This window comes from Marmota marmota, unplaced genomic scaffold (assembly GCF_001458135.2).
Source record: "Marmota marmota marmota unplaced genomic scaffold, marMar, whole genome shotgun sequence".
NCBI classification, from domain to species: Eukaryota; Metazoa; Chordata; class Mammalia; order Rodentia; family Sciuridae; genus Marmota; species Marmota marmota.
Genome location: NW_026000080.1, coordinates 3,705,193 through 3,723,405, shown reverse-complemented (window position 1 = coordinate 3,723,405; position 18,213 = coordinate 3,705,193). Strand labels below are relative to the sequence as shown.

Below are 18,213 nucleotides of genomic sequence, written 5' to 3'. Positions count from 1 at the left end.
CATTGGGTGTCTCCAACTTGGGATCAGCACAACATTGTCCTTTGACAGTTCTTACCTTACCTGCTGTGTGTCAATAATTAGTGCATACATGTGCCCATTCTTCCCTGTCCCTCCCAAATGGTCAGCTCTCAGAAGACAGGGACTGTGCTCCAGAGCCTGGCAGGACGTGGGCATTTGTTAATATGGGCTCACTTGTCTAACACTGTTGTTGCCCGTGTTCTCCTTTCAGTAAAGTCCCCATTTCCAGAACCTGCAGCTTGTCATGAGTGAGTATTTCCCTCATTTTTTTCAAAAGGTTGAGAGGAAGATCAGTTGGGGAACCACTATCCACTCTTCCTTTAAAGAGGACCATCCTTTCCCCTCTGTGAGGAGCACTGCATTCTGGCACTTAGAAGGAGGCTTCCATTTCCTATTGGACCCAGAGCAGGTTTGCAGGGGTGGCATTTTTCAGTTTCATTGCCAATGCCAAAGCCAAACTAAATAATGGAGAATTCAATCAATGCAACAGCCTCAACTGATAAGGTGTGATTAAATCAATGACTGCTCCAAGGAATTTTAGAACTGTTCTGTGCATCTGGTGAACATTCCCACTTGCCATTCAGTTATGATAACAATACACCAAATTGAACTAACACTGGGGTCATGTGAAAGCTTATAAGCAGCACATTTTTGATAGCCTGAAGACCCTTGGCTGATAGCAGTGGGAGCACAGTGACCATCTGTGATATAACATGCTGTGTAATTTAGAAAGAGATGCTTCAATGACTATATTATGAAATATTTGGGGCTGTTCAAATTGATGATGTGGATCTATGTTTATTGAGATGAGATGCCCACAATACTTTGCTAAATGAGGGAAACAAATTATAGAATATCATGATTATGGAAAATAATTCCATATTTTATCTTTATTCATACATATGTGGATATTCTCTGAAGTCTTAATAGTAGCTATTATACATTTTGGGTAATTTTTCCTTCACTTTTATTTTTGTAGTTTTTGTATTGCTTGGATTTTATTTTTTATAGTATACCAGGTATTATTTTTACCAAACAAACAAACAGAAAAGAAAAAAAACCCCACAAAACCCACCTCTTTCAGCTTACAAAAATTTTGTTGAAAATAAAAAAGCCTCATTAAAAGAAACTTCACATTTCCTAAAAGATGTTTACTATATAAAAAATGAATGCACAAAAAACAAACTCTTGGATGAGCAAAGAAAAGAAATCACTTAACTGCCTCCATAATTAAACCACATAATGTGCTGACTAGGGTGAGCAATAAAAAAGAAGGGACAGACACTTTTAAAGAAGACACACAGGTGAAATGAAATCAAGGCGTCCTGACTCAGCATAGATAATATGCATACTATGAAAGTGCCTGGAGTATGAAGTGTCACTCAAATACCATTTTAACCTAAGTTTTGATGGCAATTGACTTATAGGTACAGAAGTTCTAATTCCATAGCCTATAGGAGACAAGAAAATATCTTTTTTTTTTTTTTTTTTTGGTGGGAGGGTACCAGTGATTGAATTTAGGGGCACTCAACCACTGAGCCACATCCCCAGCCCTATTTTGTATTTTATTTAGGGACAGAGTCTTACTGAGTTGCTTAGTGCCTAGATTTTGCTGAGGCTGGCTTTGAATTTGAGATCCTCCTGCCTCAGCCTCCTGAGCCACTGGGATTATAGGCATGCGCCACTGCACCTGGCAGTATCTTATGTTTAATGGCAAAGAAATGATGACTTTGTCCCCCACAGCAGTTTCCATTGCAAAAAAGAGACATACACTGTTGATCACAGTACAATTCACACTTTATTCCATCGTGATTGGTATACATGTAGGATTGGGACAGCGAGAGACTAAAATCAGTGCAGAACTTCTCTGGACTAATGGGCCATAGAAGGCGTTACAGGTTTTGGCACACAGAGTGGATAACTATACATTGGCTGGAACAAGATGGGCAGGAAAATTAAAATGCACAAAACTAACATCATGTTGAAATCATGTCTGAGTTCTGTAGAATGTTGACGAGTCAATGGTTACAGAGACTAACATGCAACATTCTTCATTTATAGACTATTTTCCCCCTTAGAGATGAAGAGATGACCTTAGTAATCTGTTCACAGTAGTTTAAAAGAGCAATCAATACACATTAGAGAGACTGCCTGCTGATTTCTATAGCAATCCATTATAGTTGAAGAAATTATGCTAAATAACATATTTGCTCTATGGCATTGCTTCATTAAGTTGAATAATACTGACCCAGTAATTCTGATTCAACAGTTAGTTATTTAAATATAATTCCTCATGTCTTTATAATCTCAAAAAGCAGTTTTTGTTAGTTTTTCCATTCTTATAAATCACAATGTACAAGAAGGGGAACCTATGTTGTGAGTATCTTTTCCTTTTCAAAGATAATATTATGCTAATGAGAGCATCAAAGTAATACTATTACACTAAAAGTCTTTAAGGTTCTCACATCTTAATATCACATAGGGAGTCCAAAGAAGCCAGTCTAATAGGTAACATAGCAGCTCAGAGTAAGATGTAGAAGAGGCACACAGGTTCTAAGTGACTTTTGGAGACAAACGGAAAAAAAAAAAGAGGGAAAGAAGCAAAGAAAAAGGAAGAGCTAAACTGCCTTTGGCAGAACAAATTGTTAAAAAGAAAAATCTATTCATTTGCAATTGACTAAACATAATGGAGAACAGTTCTTTAATTTGGGATGAAAGAAGAAATGCTATTGAAAATTATATGCCAGTTAGCCTAAACTGGCTGATCGGGTTGTTTTTCCTGTGGTTGTTTTGAGATGGTGAGCTTTCCCAGGGAGAATTTCTGGGTTTTTTTTTTTTTTTTCTTCTTCTTCTTTTTTTTTTTTTTTTTTTTTTTTTTTTTTTTTTTTTTTTTTTTGCCAGTGTAGGGCCAGATTTAACCCAAAAGGGCAACCATAATTGCTGAGAACAATTTTTCTTTATTAACTTGGGAATGTGGCTAACATTCATTCTCTCTGGTATAAACATATTATTCACCCACCCATGATGAGATGTTTCAAAATATGATAGTGACCAAGACATGGCTCATTTAAAGGATGCACATAGTTAAGATACTGGTGTTCAATGTGAAAATTAAAATCAAACAAGACAGAGAAGAAGGAGAAGGAATTTCTTCAAGTTTCTGGCATAAAATCATTAAATAAATTAAAAAGATTGATAGTGCTTAAGGATATCTTGATTTTCTTAGGGGTTTCTCACTTCTGTCTGTTGAGGGGAGATGAAATGAGTGACAGTAACTCTCTCAGTCACTGGCTTAGGGAATGTTTGATTACAAAAGCACAGATGAGCAAAGTGAGATTTGAAGTAATATTTCTTAGCCTCCCTGATTCTGAATCTTAAAACAGTGAGCCACAGGCAGCACAGGAAGGTGGCGATGACTAGGAAGTGTGTTCACATGCCTGGATCAGTCAGCATTCCTTGGAAAGTACCGTTTTCCTGGCCTGATTCAGTTTTAAGCAAAAGAAGGATCTCTTCCTTCACTGTGGCATTGTTCTTTGTAAGGAACCCTTGTCAGTTGAAAGTTGTATAATTTGAAGGTGCTAGAGAGAGAAAGAAGTTTGAATTCCACAGCAAACATTCACAAGATATTTCAAAGTGGAATCATCCATTGTCTGAGGGTGATTTCAGGCACCCAGCCCATCATTTCCTGAACAGGCTCCTTGACCGTGGGGGGTCTACTCCCTTTGGCTCACACAAGACCATTGATAATCATTTTTAGATGTGATGTCTCCTTTGAAATAAATGACATTACTAGACTGGGATAAATGCAAGGGGCAGAAGGCTGCAAGTAAGGTGAGCCGGGGTCGGGGGAAAAACAGAAATAAGCTGAAGGGAAGTAAATAGAAATAGTAAAAGAAATATGCTGGAGTAAGACTTCCCTCCAGGTCCAGTAATGAGACAAAAAAAAAAAAAAGCATGGAGCATGACTTAGAGACTTCCTAAGGTGTACCCAGGGGGTGTTTCCAAGCTTCTTGATCTGTGATCCCATAGCAACCATCTGGGGCCAAATTCACCTTCCTAGGTGTGGTGCCCTACTTCTTTTGGAATTTAGGTCTCTGGGGCAAACCCTGTCAGGATGTGTAGTTAACACTCCCCAAACAGCCACTCTGATTTTGGTCACCACTCTGCTGAGGAGCCTGTTTGGCTCTCAGGGGAGGGAGGGCTGGTGGTGGTAGAAGATTCGGCTGTGAGGCAGAGGCAACCTGGCAGACAGGGTGGACCTGTAGAAATGTATCCAGATGAAAGGTTTTACCCAAAAGATTTTACCCAAGGTCAAGGTGGCTGTGATAGAAGCAAAGAAAGTACCTATAATAAATAATTTTGGAGTCCAGAAGAATAAAAGAGGGATATAGGGTGAATCCACTGGCCAGGGAATTTCACAGGAATCAAATGTGATTCATGATGCAGAGAAAGACCTAGCTTATCTGACTGATCAGAAGACATCCTTCAGAATACATTGTGACTAAACGATTTTCACACACAGATAATACAAACACTAAAAATGAGTGTTTCCATACTACTGTTAATCACATTTCAATGATTCGTTAGTTCTATATTTTCTAGGTTACTTAATTCATTTAGCAAATCCACAGCTTAGGTACCACCGTGAGGGGAAGGAGGGCAAAGGTGCAGAAAATGAAGCAATTAAACTTAGAATTAAATTTCTGTAAACAAGAGTTAGTAGCACAGTGGCACAGTAGATTGTCAAGGAAAACAAGGGAGTGGGTACAGAGTTATCGGCTGGCCTGGACCATCCTGCCGGCTACAGGGGAGAGGCTCTGCGGCTCAGGAGTCTACCTTCTTGTTAATTAAAACTGAGCAGCAGGTGAGCAACCCGTCCACCTTTTCCAGTTCAGAATGGCTCACAGGGATCAGCAGATAGTCCTTCAGTTTCTCATAAACCTACAGAGAGAATCGAGGGAAAGGGAGAGAAGGATTACATTTCTGCTTGTTTTATTACCCTCAGGTTCAGAGAAATTAATTCAGTTTGTGTGTCTAAGCTTTTCACTCATTTAACTCCAAGACACACATGCAACCCGGCCCCCACCCCCCAACCCCATGGAGCTGGTTCAAACTGGTTAACCTCTAGGTCTGTGCTTTAACCTCAAAGCCAAAGAAGTGTCGGAAATGTGGTTGTTGCTGGAGATGTCTTTACTCTGCATTGTCATTGCTAGATTAAGTAAGTGAACGTCAGTGGCCATGTGTTCAGTCTCAACATATCCTTTCTCTTCACACTCTGAAGTCCTCTCAACTATATTTTAATGTTTCTTTCCTTACCAACACCACTGGAAAAATTTGACAAAATATGATTTAAGTGAATATTTCAGGTCACACTGCTTTTAAATTATAGGTGTGAAATTTATAGCATCTTTCAACACTAGCAGAAGGTGTATGTCAAAACTTCAAATTAACAGTCCACAGATTTTTTTCTCTGATGATCAAACAAAGCCCACTTTTAAAAACAAAATCACTTTGAAAACACACTGCCTAAAAACAATCTATCATGTGTCTTTAGAAAGCACATGTTCCTTAAATTTCAGAGGGCTGAGCCAGTCAGAGCTGGGATCCAAATCTAGTTCTGTCAACTTACTATTATGGTTTCAGTTAAGTGACAAGCCCTCTGAGCCTTTGTACTTACTTATCTTTAAGATTAGAATAATAATACTGCCCTGAGAGAGCTGTTATAGGAACTAAATAAGATATTGCCTGTAGCATGCTTGGCATGGTGCCTGGCTCTGAAGAAGCCCTTGGTAAACAGAGATGTTATTAATGCTGTCATTACTGCTGATAGACACAGGACTGAATTAGGAAGCAGTTAATGATCATCTGGGTTGTCAGGTGATCGATGTGGCTCAAGAGGCACGATCGTTCCAGACCTGTATTTCTCAAACTGAGTTCTGTGAACTGAGTGTTTGTTAATTCTGCAGATTCCAGGGTAGGGGTCCAGGAATCTGCATTCTTAACAGCCCTGATATGCATTACAATATGAGATCCACTATTCATCTAAGAGCTGCTAACCCCCTAGTGTGTTAGGAATATTAGGTTTTCCTCAAGTTCACACTCTCAGCCATGGACATAGAAAGAAATCAGCTATGTATGTCCCCATCCTTCTCTCTTTTTCTGCTGAGAGAGTGACTGTGATCAGAGGGCAACCCTAGTAATAATATAGAACTGCATATTTAAAAAGTGGCATAGAATAATCTCTAATATTTTCAAAGCATAAAATGAACAAACAGCAAACAATAATTTGTAAAGCTTGTCGTGTAAATATCTGGCTTCTCTGGGTAAAGGAGATGATGCCAAAGTGCCTAGGAGATATGGGCACCTGAAGAATCTATGGTTGAGCACTGTTATATCTGCTTGTAGGATAAAATTGGTAAAATCACTAAGGTGTACAGATGACACTAGCACAATGCTCTGAAATACAAGGAAAGAATTCCAAATCCAGGGACAATTCCCTTGGTGGAACACAAATGCAGGGTCTCTTTAAGGGACCATCTGACTGGTTCCAAGTGTGCCATATTTCTTCCTGATATATCTTCTCGCTACCTGGGATGTGCAGCCCTCTCTTTTTGCAGCCCTGACAGGGAGCACTCAGGTCATTCACATTCCCCTGCCTTAAGAAACAAATGGCCCTCTTCTAAGGGGCAGCTCAGATTTGTCAGAAAACAATGACACAGTTGATTGTAGGTCTTTATTCCTAATAAGTATGTGATATGGGAAGGTACATTTTATCAGAGCTGAAGCACAACTTGGGTGGTTGGATTACTTATTTTAAAAGCTTTGAATACCAGGCATGATTTGTCTCAGTGACTATGCATGCATTAGTGACCAGTGACATGAATGAGAAAAGTAAGTAAACTTTCACTGTGCCCCAAATTATCCTCTCTGGTTTCTTAATGATTTGATCAATTCAGAAGGAGGAAGCCCCTTATCTGCCACTCTATCATGAAAGAATCCCCTAGGAGGCCTACCCAGATGCAGTGGTCAGAATTGATGGTGTTTTTACCTTTGCACTTTCTGGATATTCTTCTGGAGTTCGGTGCAGCAAGACATGCCCTTTGCTGGGGATATTTAGATATATACAGTTTGCAGCCATGTCATCAGGCACAGTGAGCTTGTCGTAGCGGTGGTCACTCATCTGCTGCATGATCTACAAAAAGAAACAAAGAGGTCTAAGCATTGTCTCACACACTTTCAAACAGAGGGAAGGCAGTTGGCACAAGCTTGCAAGTGATTGCCGTGAGCTGTTCTGCTGCTTAAGTTCTCGGCTATTTCCTCCAGTTGCTAGAACAGAAGAGGGAAACCCAACTAAACTGATTCCTGGGAAAAATTGCAAAGGTTCTAGTTGTTCTTTCAAAGTCTATATTTGTCCCTATTTTTAAAAAAAGTTTTAGAACTATTATTTTCTAGTTTTTGGTCATAAGATCAATTAGTAAGACATAAACTGGCTACATATATAAATGGCCCAGCAGAGGTTTGGATGATATCACTGGCTGAGTAAGTAGGGCTGCCCTGGTCTATATGAAAAGAAGGACCATAACAGTAATCAGAATGGTCAATAATCAGATAAGCAGATTTAGCAATTACCACACACAAACACACACACAATTTGCTCTTTTATGGACAAGTTGGAGTCATCCATCTGTTGACAGCTGACACCCTTAATACAATGAGCAGGGGTGGGGTGGGGTGGGGGTTGGAGACAAACTCATATTTCTAGGGATCACCTTCAGGGAATATGGTTTGGCAGATTTGGGATGGAGCATAGGGATTTGCATTCTGAAAGCTCTCCGGATAATTCTGAAGCAGAGAATCCCTGAACCATACTTAGAGAAAGACTAACTTAGCAGGTCTACTCTTCAAATGATGTACTTATTACCCCCTTAGTATAAACTAAAAAGGAACACAAAAACAAACTCTGCACACAATTTAAAATATATCTCATCCTTATCTCAACACAATCAAAATAAAACTGCCAAAAACCAATCCCCCATAAACAACAAAAATATTTAAACACCAAAAAGAAAAAGCAAAATTTATTTTGGGCTTAGACATGTGGACTGCTTTCATTCTTTATACACATTCACATGTTGTAAGGAATCTGCTGAAATTTCATGCCATGAAGGCATACCATGATTTTTTTCCCACAATCTGGTTCTAATCTACCTGTCCAGTCATGCCTCCTTTTACTCTTCAATATTTTTGTGGAAATGTGCTCTCATAACTAAGGCAGGCTTGCACACACAGTCATGATGACATTGGACACTGAAGATTTATGGTACCAGAAGAGCATAAGAAAGACTGCATGCTCCCTGTAGAAAATTAAGTCCCAAGAAAACATGAAGATTGGCAAACAATAAGCCCTTCCCCACCTGCCAATCAGGAAAATCATTCACTTCTCCTAATGTACACTATGTCAGGAGTGGAGAGAAGCCAGGAGTAGTCTGATAATGGAATGCCCTTCACAGAAGGTAACATCAAGGATGTGGATGAGCCTAGGAAGCACTGTATGGAAAGGCTGAGGGACACAAGGATGAACAAGATGTAGATCCGATTTTCTAAGAGACTGCAGTCTAATGGAGAAGAATGACAGATACATGGGTAATTTTACAGTAAGAAAAAAGCAGGGCACCAGGCTATACATTGTACCCTTATGATCTAATCTCAAAATTCTCATTATATAGATGAAGACACTGAACTGAGAAAGGTCAAATAACTTGCTTAAGGTCATATGGGTCAATACAAACCTGCCCTTTGCAACTTAAAACCTTCTATCTTAATAATCTCACTTTACCCTTTCTTAAAGCTGCAGCAGATTTCTCCCTCCTGTAAACTACCATAGCATCTACTTTTTCACACTTATTTGGTATTTATCATTTATTCTCCTGTAGTACCATTAATTATTTTTTCATATGTAATCCTATTATGATTTGGTATGGTCAAGTGTAGCTAAAGGACTTGACTAGACTGCTTTCTTGCACTTTTAAACTTAAACTATTCTTTGAAAAGAGAAGCCCATAACACAGATCAACTACCAGGTGGGTCCTTCTTTACAGCCTTAATCAAAAAACCTTAGATCTAAGCCTGTTATCCCAGTGGCTTGGGTGGCTGAGGCAGGAGGATCGCAAGTTCAAAGCCAGCCTCAGCAAAAGTGAGGCACTAAGCAACTGTCTTCAAAAAAATACAAAATAGGGCTGGGGATGTGATTAGGGGGTCGAGTGCTTCTGAATTCAGTCCCGGGTACTAGAAAAATACAACAAATTAAATATCTTAGATCTATTCTATCATATGGGCAACTAAGAAATGAAAGACAACTCTTAAAGATAAGCTTTTCTAAGCAGATAAATATCACATTCAAATCAGCCCTCTTTATGAATTGGATATGCCCAGAAACAATATTAAGAAGCTTAAGAGAAAAAATTCCAGACTCAAGTAGCTCTCTTCCATTATGAATTGCTACTTAATTACTTCTTACGAACATTTTCTTTTTGGCTGTTGCTAAAATACCATAATACTAGCTTCCACTTACCATTGTGTGGGAGAAAGCAATATAAGATCATGAGCTCTGGAGTGAGACCTCGGTTTGAGCCTGAGTGTTAACCTTTATTGGTTGTGTGAACTTAAGCAGTTTTTATTTTTTATTTTGGTCTTCTCAGTTTCCTTGCCTACAAAATTGGGATAATAATAGTTTTTTCATGTACTCATTATTAAAGGTAAATGAATATAATATATTTAATAAGGTATAGTAAAGAACCCTTAATAAGCTATAGGTATATTATGATAGCTACATCAGATGAACAAGGTTACAAGGTTTCAGCTTGCACTCTGCAATTCTGTTGACTATTCTGGTAGATGTGGATGTTTAACCTCATTCTTTTTTTTTTTTTTGGTATCAGGGATGGAACCCAGGAATGCTTAACTATTGAGCCACATCCCCAGACCTTTCCATTTATTTTTTATTTTGAGAAAAGGTCTTGCTAAGTTCCTTAGGGCCTTGCTAAATTGCTGAGGCTGGCTTAGAACTTGTGATCTTCCTGCCTGAGCCTCCCAAACTGCGAGGATTACAGGCATGCATCACCACACTCAGCTTGATCAACCTCCTTCTTTTATTTATTTTTTGTTATTTCTCTTTTTAAAAAATTAATTTGTTTTAATTAGTTAAATACATGACAGTAGAATGCATTTATGCACTTTTATATACATAGATAGGATATCATTTCTTTTTTTTTTTTGAGTATACATGATGTAGAATCACAATAATGTCTGTTTCATTCTACTATCCTTCCTATCCCTGCGACCCCTCCCTTCCCTCCCTTCACTTCCCTCTATCTAATTTAAGTAATTCTATTCTTCTCTAGTGCCGCCCTTCCATTTTGAATTAGCATCCATATATTAGAGAAAACATTCAGCCTTTGGTTTTTTGAAATTGGCTTATTTTGCTTAGCATGATATTCTCTAATTCCATCCATTTACCAACAAATGCCATAATTTCATTCTTCTTTAAAGCTGAGTAATATTCTATTGATTATATATACCAAATTTTCTTTATCCATTCATCTATTGAAGGACACCTAGGTTGGTCACATATTTTAGTCATGTGAATTGAGCTGCTATAAACATCGATGTGACTGCATCACTGTAGTATGCTGATTTTAAGTCCTTTGGGTATAGACCAAGGGTGGGATAGCTGGGTCAAATGGTGGTTCCATTCCAAGTTTTCTGAGGAATCTTCATACTACTTTCCATAGTGGTTACATCAATTTGCATTCCCACCAGCAATGTATGAGTGTGCCTTTTCCCCCACATCCTCACCAACACTTATTGTTTTTATTCTTGATGATTGTCATTCTGATTAGGGTGAGATGAAATCTAAGAGTAGTTTTAATTTTCATTTTTCTAATTGCCAGTAATGTTGAACATTTTTTCATATATTTTTGACTGATTGTATTTCTTCTTCTGTGAAGTATCTGTTCAGTTCCTTAGCCCATATTGTTTTTTTTTTTTTTTTGGTGTTAAGTTTTTTGCATTCTTTATGTATCCTGGAGATTAATGCTCTATCTGAGGTGCAGGTGGCAAACATTTTTTTCCCATTCTGTAGGCTCTCTGTTTACATTCTTTTACATTCTTGATTGTTTCCTTTGCTATAAAGAAGCTTTTCAGTTTGATACCATCCCATTTATTGATTCTTAATTTTACTTTTAGCTTTTTAGGGGTCTTGTTGAGTAATTCAGTTCCTAAGCCAACATGATGGAGATTTGGGCTGAATTTTCCTTCTAGTAGGCTCAGGGTCTCTGCTAATGCCTAGGTCCTTGATCCACTTTGAGTTGAGTTTTGAGCAGGGTTAGATAGGGGTCTAATTTCATTTTGTTACCTATAGATTTCCAGTTTTCCCAGCACCATTTGTTGAAGAGGCTATCTTTTCTCCAATGTATGTTTATGGTGCCTTTGTCTAGTATAAGATAAGTATTTATGCATTTTTCTATGTGTCTTCCATTCTGAACCATTGGTCTTCAGGTTTATTTTGGTGCTAACACCACACCATTTTTGTGACTATAGCTCTGCAATATAATTTAAGGTCTGGTATTGTTGATCAACTTCATTTTTTTTGTTAGTTGCTCAAAACATTACAATGATCTTGACATATCATACATTTTATTCAAGTGGGGTATGAATTCTTTTTTTCCCATGTGTACAGATTGCAGTATCACATGATCAACTTCATTTTTAACACAACCTGATTTGGAGGCCAATTCTTACTTTTTTTTTTTTTTTTTTTTTTTTTTTTTTTTTGAGAGAGAGAGAGAGAGAGAGATGAGAGAGAGAATTTTAATATTTATTTTTTAGTTTTCGACGGATACAACATCTGTGTTTGTATGTGGTGCTGAGGATCGAACCCGGGCCGCAGGCATGCCAGGCAAGCGTGCTACCGCTTGAGCCACATCCCCAGCCCTCAATTCTTATTCTTAAATCCACATAAGAATACATGTTTGGTGGGCCCATGGTAGTTTCTCCAGGCTCCTCCAGAACCACATTATTTAACACATAATTCAATGGTCTTACAGGCTTAGCATTCCATCTGCCTAGATCACTACAGTTCCCAAAATTTTCAAAATAAAGAAAAATTTTAATGTGAGATTTTTGTGAAGTCTCTGTCTTTCTTCAACCAGATCAATAACTCCTTGAATGCTGGCCTGGGTGTAGTGCAGTGGCCCAGCCTGGGTTGCAGAGTCAGAGGGATCTGGGTCATGCTTGGCCACATATTAATTATATGATCTCGAGAAAGTCACTTAAGCACTTTGAGCCTGGATTTCCTCAGTTGTGAAATGGGATGACAATGCCATACTTTTCCTCATAGGGTAACTTTGAAAATTATTTTTTAAAAACCAAAGCAGATAATGTATGTTAAAGTGGTTAGCACGAGTTTCTGGCACATATGCAACATGTAATAAATTTGAGTTCCCTTCCTTTTTGTTACTTGCAAGTCACTCTGCATATGGCAGATGATCAAAATATATTTATAATGAACTGATTCACTTCTTCATTCTTTTTTTACTCTTTCAAAGGATATGGAGAGAACCTTGGGAGTACGCTATGATGACCAATCACATAGATAAATAATTGTATTCCCTCAGAAAAATAAGATAGGGTCTATGTTCAGAAATAGAAATGCAATCATTAAATAACGTGAAACCTGGCTGAAATCAATGAAACTGAGAGTTTGTCATTTTCTTGAAGCCATACAGAGGGGAACTACATTCTGTGGTCTATTGACTTTACATGACAAAGTGGTGTAACCTGGAGTGAACTGAAAAGTTTTTAGCACCTGAAGGCATTAAAACAAAGAAAGGGGGAAACAATCCCTTTGCACATATCAAAATGAACATGTAAACTTCAGTTAGTCTATGACTCCTGTTTAGTAAAATAGTCCATAAACCCAACGGGCAGATTGACTTCTTCATGGGTACAGTGAGGCTCTTTAGACAAAAGATGGCCAGCCTGGGCTGCAGAGTCAGGATCTGCGAAAAAATTCAGCAATTGCTTTTCTTGTCAACCCACTTCTTTCCAGGTGCAGGGAGTGGAGTTATACCATGTCTGCATGTCAGCTTAGGGTGTGCTATTGAAGGTGGTCTAAGATTGTCAGTCTGCTCTTATTTGTAATCAGAACTGTTCTGTCTTAATTTCACAGAAACTGGATCTAGTTTACCAGAAAAGTTCAGGATTTTACTGGAAAGGCAGTTTCCTGGGCCAGAGGTTTATTAAGGAGAGCCCCAGTAACTCAAGAAATCCATAGAGGTCTTTAATAATGAAATGGTCAGCCATAGCTATCTGGTCAAATCTAGACAAACAAAAAACCACAATCAGGATAATCTACTATTCCCACTGACTTAATTTCTCAAGCACTTGGAAGAGTAATGGGTAGCATCTTTTGGTTCAACACTTTTAGGCTAGTTGCTCCTACCTCTCATATGCACCAGATAACTACCAGTTGAGTTTCCAGTTTAATTCATGGTTTACTGGTGATTCATTGCACTCTTTATCCATAGATGAAGTAATCACACATCTTTTGGTACAAGACGGGCCATAAGAAAGAAGCACAGCAAGACCATAGGTCTGAAGCCTTGCTATACCCTCCCTAGCTCCATAAACATTCTGGGCAAATCTCCCACCTGTCCATCTGACTCATGCATATCTGTTGGTGACTATGAAGCAAACACACGTAATGTCGTGCATTCCAGAGGAAGTGTTATCAAGGACTGTTATCAGTGCCAACTTCTTGTTTTCCATTGAGAGAACAAACAAAACCTTCAAGGCTGTGCCTACTTTAGAAAGTGCCAAGTTTCGCTGGCGCAATGGAGACCCTAGCTTTTCCTTTCTGGTTTGTACTCTGGCTCTATCCCATCCCCCATCCTCACATCCGTGAGTGAACAATCCTCCCCGCCTTGGTTCCCATTTGAGTTGTTGTTCTTCAGCTGATGGCATTTATTTGAAATTCTAATTGCTGGTTTTCTCTCTCTTTAATGTGTCCGCCTTTTCTGAGGCTTATAATTTGTACCTTCTGATGGGGGCATTCCTAAAATTTCTGACATAAGGGCCAGTACCCAATCTAGAATTGTTTGAAGATAGTTTCATTTTTTCATTGCTGGGAGGAATGGAATTGTAATATTCTTAGTGGGGGAATAATTTAATGCTGAGAATAGATGAAGTAATTTATTGATAATTTCTACTGAGAGTTACTTTTAAAATAAATGTCTTAACAAAACCACCAAAGCCACCTTAGGAGAAGCTTTTCAATTAATTTATCAAGGCCCCATGGTTATCATTTTGAAACAAATTAAAAAATATGCCAGAAGAAATGACTTTTAATAATGAATAGACCCCATTTGGAGCAGTGAGTGGCTCTGTTTGACTGTGAAACAAAAAAGTATAAAAGCTACGCCAGATGGAGTCTTTCTAAATGAAAAGGATTTAGGAAGGGGTAACTGTAGATACTAAACAAGAAATACTTTCCTATTTTTCATGGAAAAGTTTTTTTTGTTTTTTTATAAATACAGAATTTCTGTCTTTTGGGGCGATGAACATGTTTCCTTTTTTCTGTCAGGATGAACATTTTCCTTTCTTACATGTTATTGTTGTCCGAATAAGACAGTGTACCATTTATTTATAGCTGGGTCCAGGAGGTACTTGTACACATATAATGCAGGGCCTTCGCCATCCACGGGGATGTGTGAGGAAGATTGGGTGGGGGTGACAGCATCTCCAACAACCCCTGTGGGGTGTGAATGGGCACAGTGAGGATGCACTCACACTGCAGGCTCACAGGGTGGCGCCTCAAAGAACCCAGGCTTCTGAGGACTCTGCAGTGGCGAGGCAGACAACAGGCTCATTTCCCCTCCGTGGATGCACAGAGCCTTTGTGAAAAGATGAGCATCATTTCAAATATCCCGAGAATGTAGCTGTTGGGCTGTTTAGTTCTGTGTTCCATTTTTTTTTTCCCTTTAAAAAGTGTGGAGGAGGTGTGATTGTTCCAGAGCACTATGTAAAGTGTTCCTTTAACCCCAGGGACTGTATTTCCTGCTTCTCACTGAGCCCCTGGCCAGAACAGAAAGCAGAGAGCACTGAAAACCTCTACACTTCACACACATTCCTCTCCCGGAGAGCAGATCACTCTATACCTTGAGAGGCCTCAGAGTCAACTCTGAAAATTCTACATAAGTTTTACTGAATTTGGGGGAAAGATTTGAGAAGTTGAGTTGCTATTTCAAATGCATTTTCTGATTGTGTAAATAAAATTGGAGAGACTACCACTGGGGTTAGATACAATTGGCGTTCAGTTCATTCAACTATCCTTTATGGAAGGCCCCTTTGGGCTAGGTACTGTGGTGGCATGAGGTGAGAAAAAAAAAAGAGATGCAAAGGTAATTTAAATTGGGAGATGAAGATCTATAATTTAAGGCAGGACCAGCATGTGAAAGGTAGGCTGGTTGTAAAAAAAAAAAAAGTCAACGTTACTTGTGTCATAGACACTTCCTTAACGAAGAAGGCACGCAGCCCAGCAGTAGAGAGGAAATGGCCCCAAGAATCATCTTGGCCGCGTCATCCTCATGGTTACACAGCTGCTGGTACTGGCCTTGCTCCCCAGAGTGGAGCTGTCACAAAATAAGAGTGGGAACTCTCTGGCTTTCAGCACAAGAGAATCTGCATGGCTAGTTGCATTAACAACCAGGCATTTCCGGCAGTTCCCAACATTTCTGGGAATTTTTTCATTCAAAGAACTGGAAGGCAGCTTCATTCCTCTGCTTCTTACTCATGCTTTCTTTGAGAAACCATACATAATATAATCCTGGCTTCGTGGTTTGATGGAAGAATTTAGGACTTAATTGGTCAATATGCTATTTAGAGATATTTAGGAAATATTCAAAGCACATTTTTGGATCACTCATAATTGATCTTCCTCTGATATGTTCATATGAACCCATCTTAACATATCAAAATGAAATCAACATTAAAAGCAACTAACTATAAAGTCTATTGAGGCATATAATGCACAATCAACACTTCATTGCTACTGAATATCTAAGATCATTCATTCATTTATTTATCATGCATCAAGAGTCTATTGAGAGCCTGATATTATAACAGGCATCAAGCTCTGGCAATCCTTTTAAAGGATTAACTATAGATAATGCTCTAGAATCGATATTATATTTCATGTTTTATAATCTTTGACAGATGAGCTTAAAATGAATACAGCCTGAGATGTTCTTTTAAACCTCCTCTTTGCATTGATGAGCTGTACAGATTCTAAGAATGAGGTTACACGGCTCTTCATGGCTAAGTCTGTGCAGACTTTCCTTCCTCTCTTCCACTCTCTTCCATCCTTCCCTCCTTCCTTCCCTCCTTCCTCCCTCCCTCCCTCTCTCTCTTTCTTTCTTTCTTTTTTGGCAGTGGAGATTTAACCCAGGGGCACTCAACCACTCAGCCACATCCCAGCCCTTTATTTTTTATTTTGAGACTGGGTTTCACTAAGTTGCTTAGAGGCCTCACTAAATTGCTGAGGCTGGCTCTGAACTTGTGATTCTCCTGCCTCAGTATCCTGAGCCACTGGGATTACAGGTGTGCACCATCAGGCCCAGCTGTGTAGAATAATTTCAATGCCAAATAGTCCCTTCAAAGACAGCTGCCCTTTTCTTGATGAATTGCCTCTCATACTTGCTGCTGTTGCTTTTGCTAAGATCATATGGACCACACAAATATGTGGAGTAAAGAATTTTATGTTGTTCAAACTATAACCACAAGTCACGTGAACCATTTCTAAGATGGAGCCTCCAAAACAGTGGCCTCTATGGGAGGCTGGGAAAACCTCCTGCTTCCTAAGCAGACCACTCTGAGTTCTGTTGGGGGGCTGGAAAGCAGGGAACGGGCTGGAGGAACAAGGGGAAAACTTTCTGGGGTGAGTGACAGCCCTGAATAGTGTTTTATTTCAAGAATGGAGAGGAGGGAAATTCAAACTGTAGCTTCCCTTTCAAAATGTGAAACCTGGGAGCCTACCTTCCTTTCTTACTCTTGCCTATGCTTCCCATCATCTTATGTCTTACAAGTAAGTACAGCAGAGGGCTGCCCACGTGGCTGTGCCCTGGCTGTGCTTCCTCAGACACCTGCACCACCACACCCTTTGGCACTTTACATCCTACAATCAAAAAGTAATTCTTTTGGATATGGAAACTTTTAAAGTTCCCTTGGGTCCTTTGACATCAAGGAACAATTGGAACATTCAACTTCTATTTATTGATACATTAATTTATCTATTCTTCCTTCATTTCTCATAGCAACCTTGCATATTAGGTGGCAAAATGTCCATTTTTACTGAGGAGAAAACCAAAGTTCAGAGAAATTCAGTAATTAGTCCAAGGTTGCACATTAAGACAGTGAATCTAGGGTTCAAGCCAAAGTGTATCTATCTTGAAATTCCCACTTTTCTTCTCTCACATCAAACTACCACCCTGTCACCTTGAAAGACTAGACTCAGAGCTCATTCACTGGTATCTTATGAGCTCATTTTCCCTAAAGATAGAATGTATTTTGACATGCATATAATTTTGAAAGTTTGCATGTGAATGCATTTTAGACAGAGAATCTCTGGCCCCTGAAGCCATCTGAGTTTGCTACTGGACTACATGACTTGATTTCCTTAGAACTAGTCTATTTTTTTTTTAAGTAGATGAAAGAAGAGTAAAGAATTTGGAATGGAAAAAGACAGCGAGTGAAGAGGGATTATGGCCTCTAAAGCAGCAGAGGGGTAGGCAACTCCAAGGTGGGAGATGAGAAATGGCCAAACATGCACAATTTTACAATGCTGCCCAGGACCAGTCCTGACACCTGTAACTGGTGGATTGATCCTTATTCTCTGTATGGACAAATGATTCCTTGGTTATCTCATTAAAGGGAAGGCATTAAACATGTCTTAATTTTCCAATAATTATCATTGCTTTGCTCTCATTTATCCAAAGTCCTCTGTCCAGTCTGCTTGGCCATTCATGAAAGGGTTTTCTAGGGGTTAGGGAAGTGTTTGTGCCCACAGAATAGTGATTTCCTTCTCTTTCTCTCTCTCTCTCTCTCTCTCTCTCTCTCTCTCTCTCTCTCTCTCTCTTTTTT

The 18,213-nt window shown here is 39.0% G+C and overlaps 1 protein-coding gene across 1 annotated transcript in view; it reads right to left on the bottom strand.

Moving 5' to 3' along the window:
• Nucleotides 1-1,797: 1,797 nt before the first annotated feature.
• The window catches only part of Ddah1 (dimethylarginine dimethylaminohydrolase 1), a 138,618-nt gene continuing 122,202 nt past the window's right edge, over nucleotides 1,798-18,213 (bottom strand). Inside the window, exons 5-6 of the mRNA XM_015504742.2 lie at nucleotides 7,067-7,210; nucleotides 1,798-4,959 (exon numbers count right to left, since the gene is read on the bottom strand). Of these exons, the coding sequence (XP_015360228.1) occupies nucleotides 4,843-4,959; nucleotides 7,067-7,210 (261 nt within the window). The 3' untranslated portion in view covers nucleotides 1,798-4,842. The remainder of the gene's footprint in view (nucleotides 4,960-7,066; nucleotides 7,211-18,213) is intronic.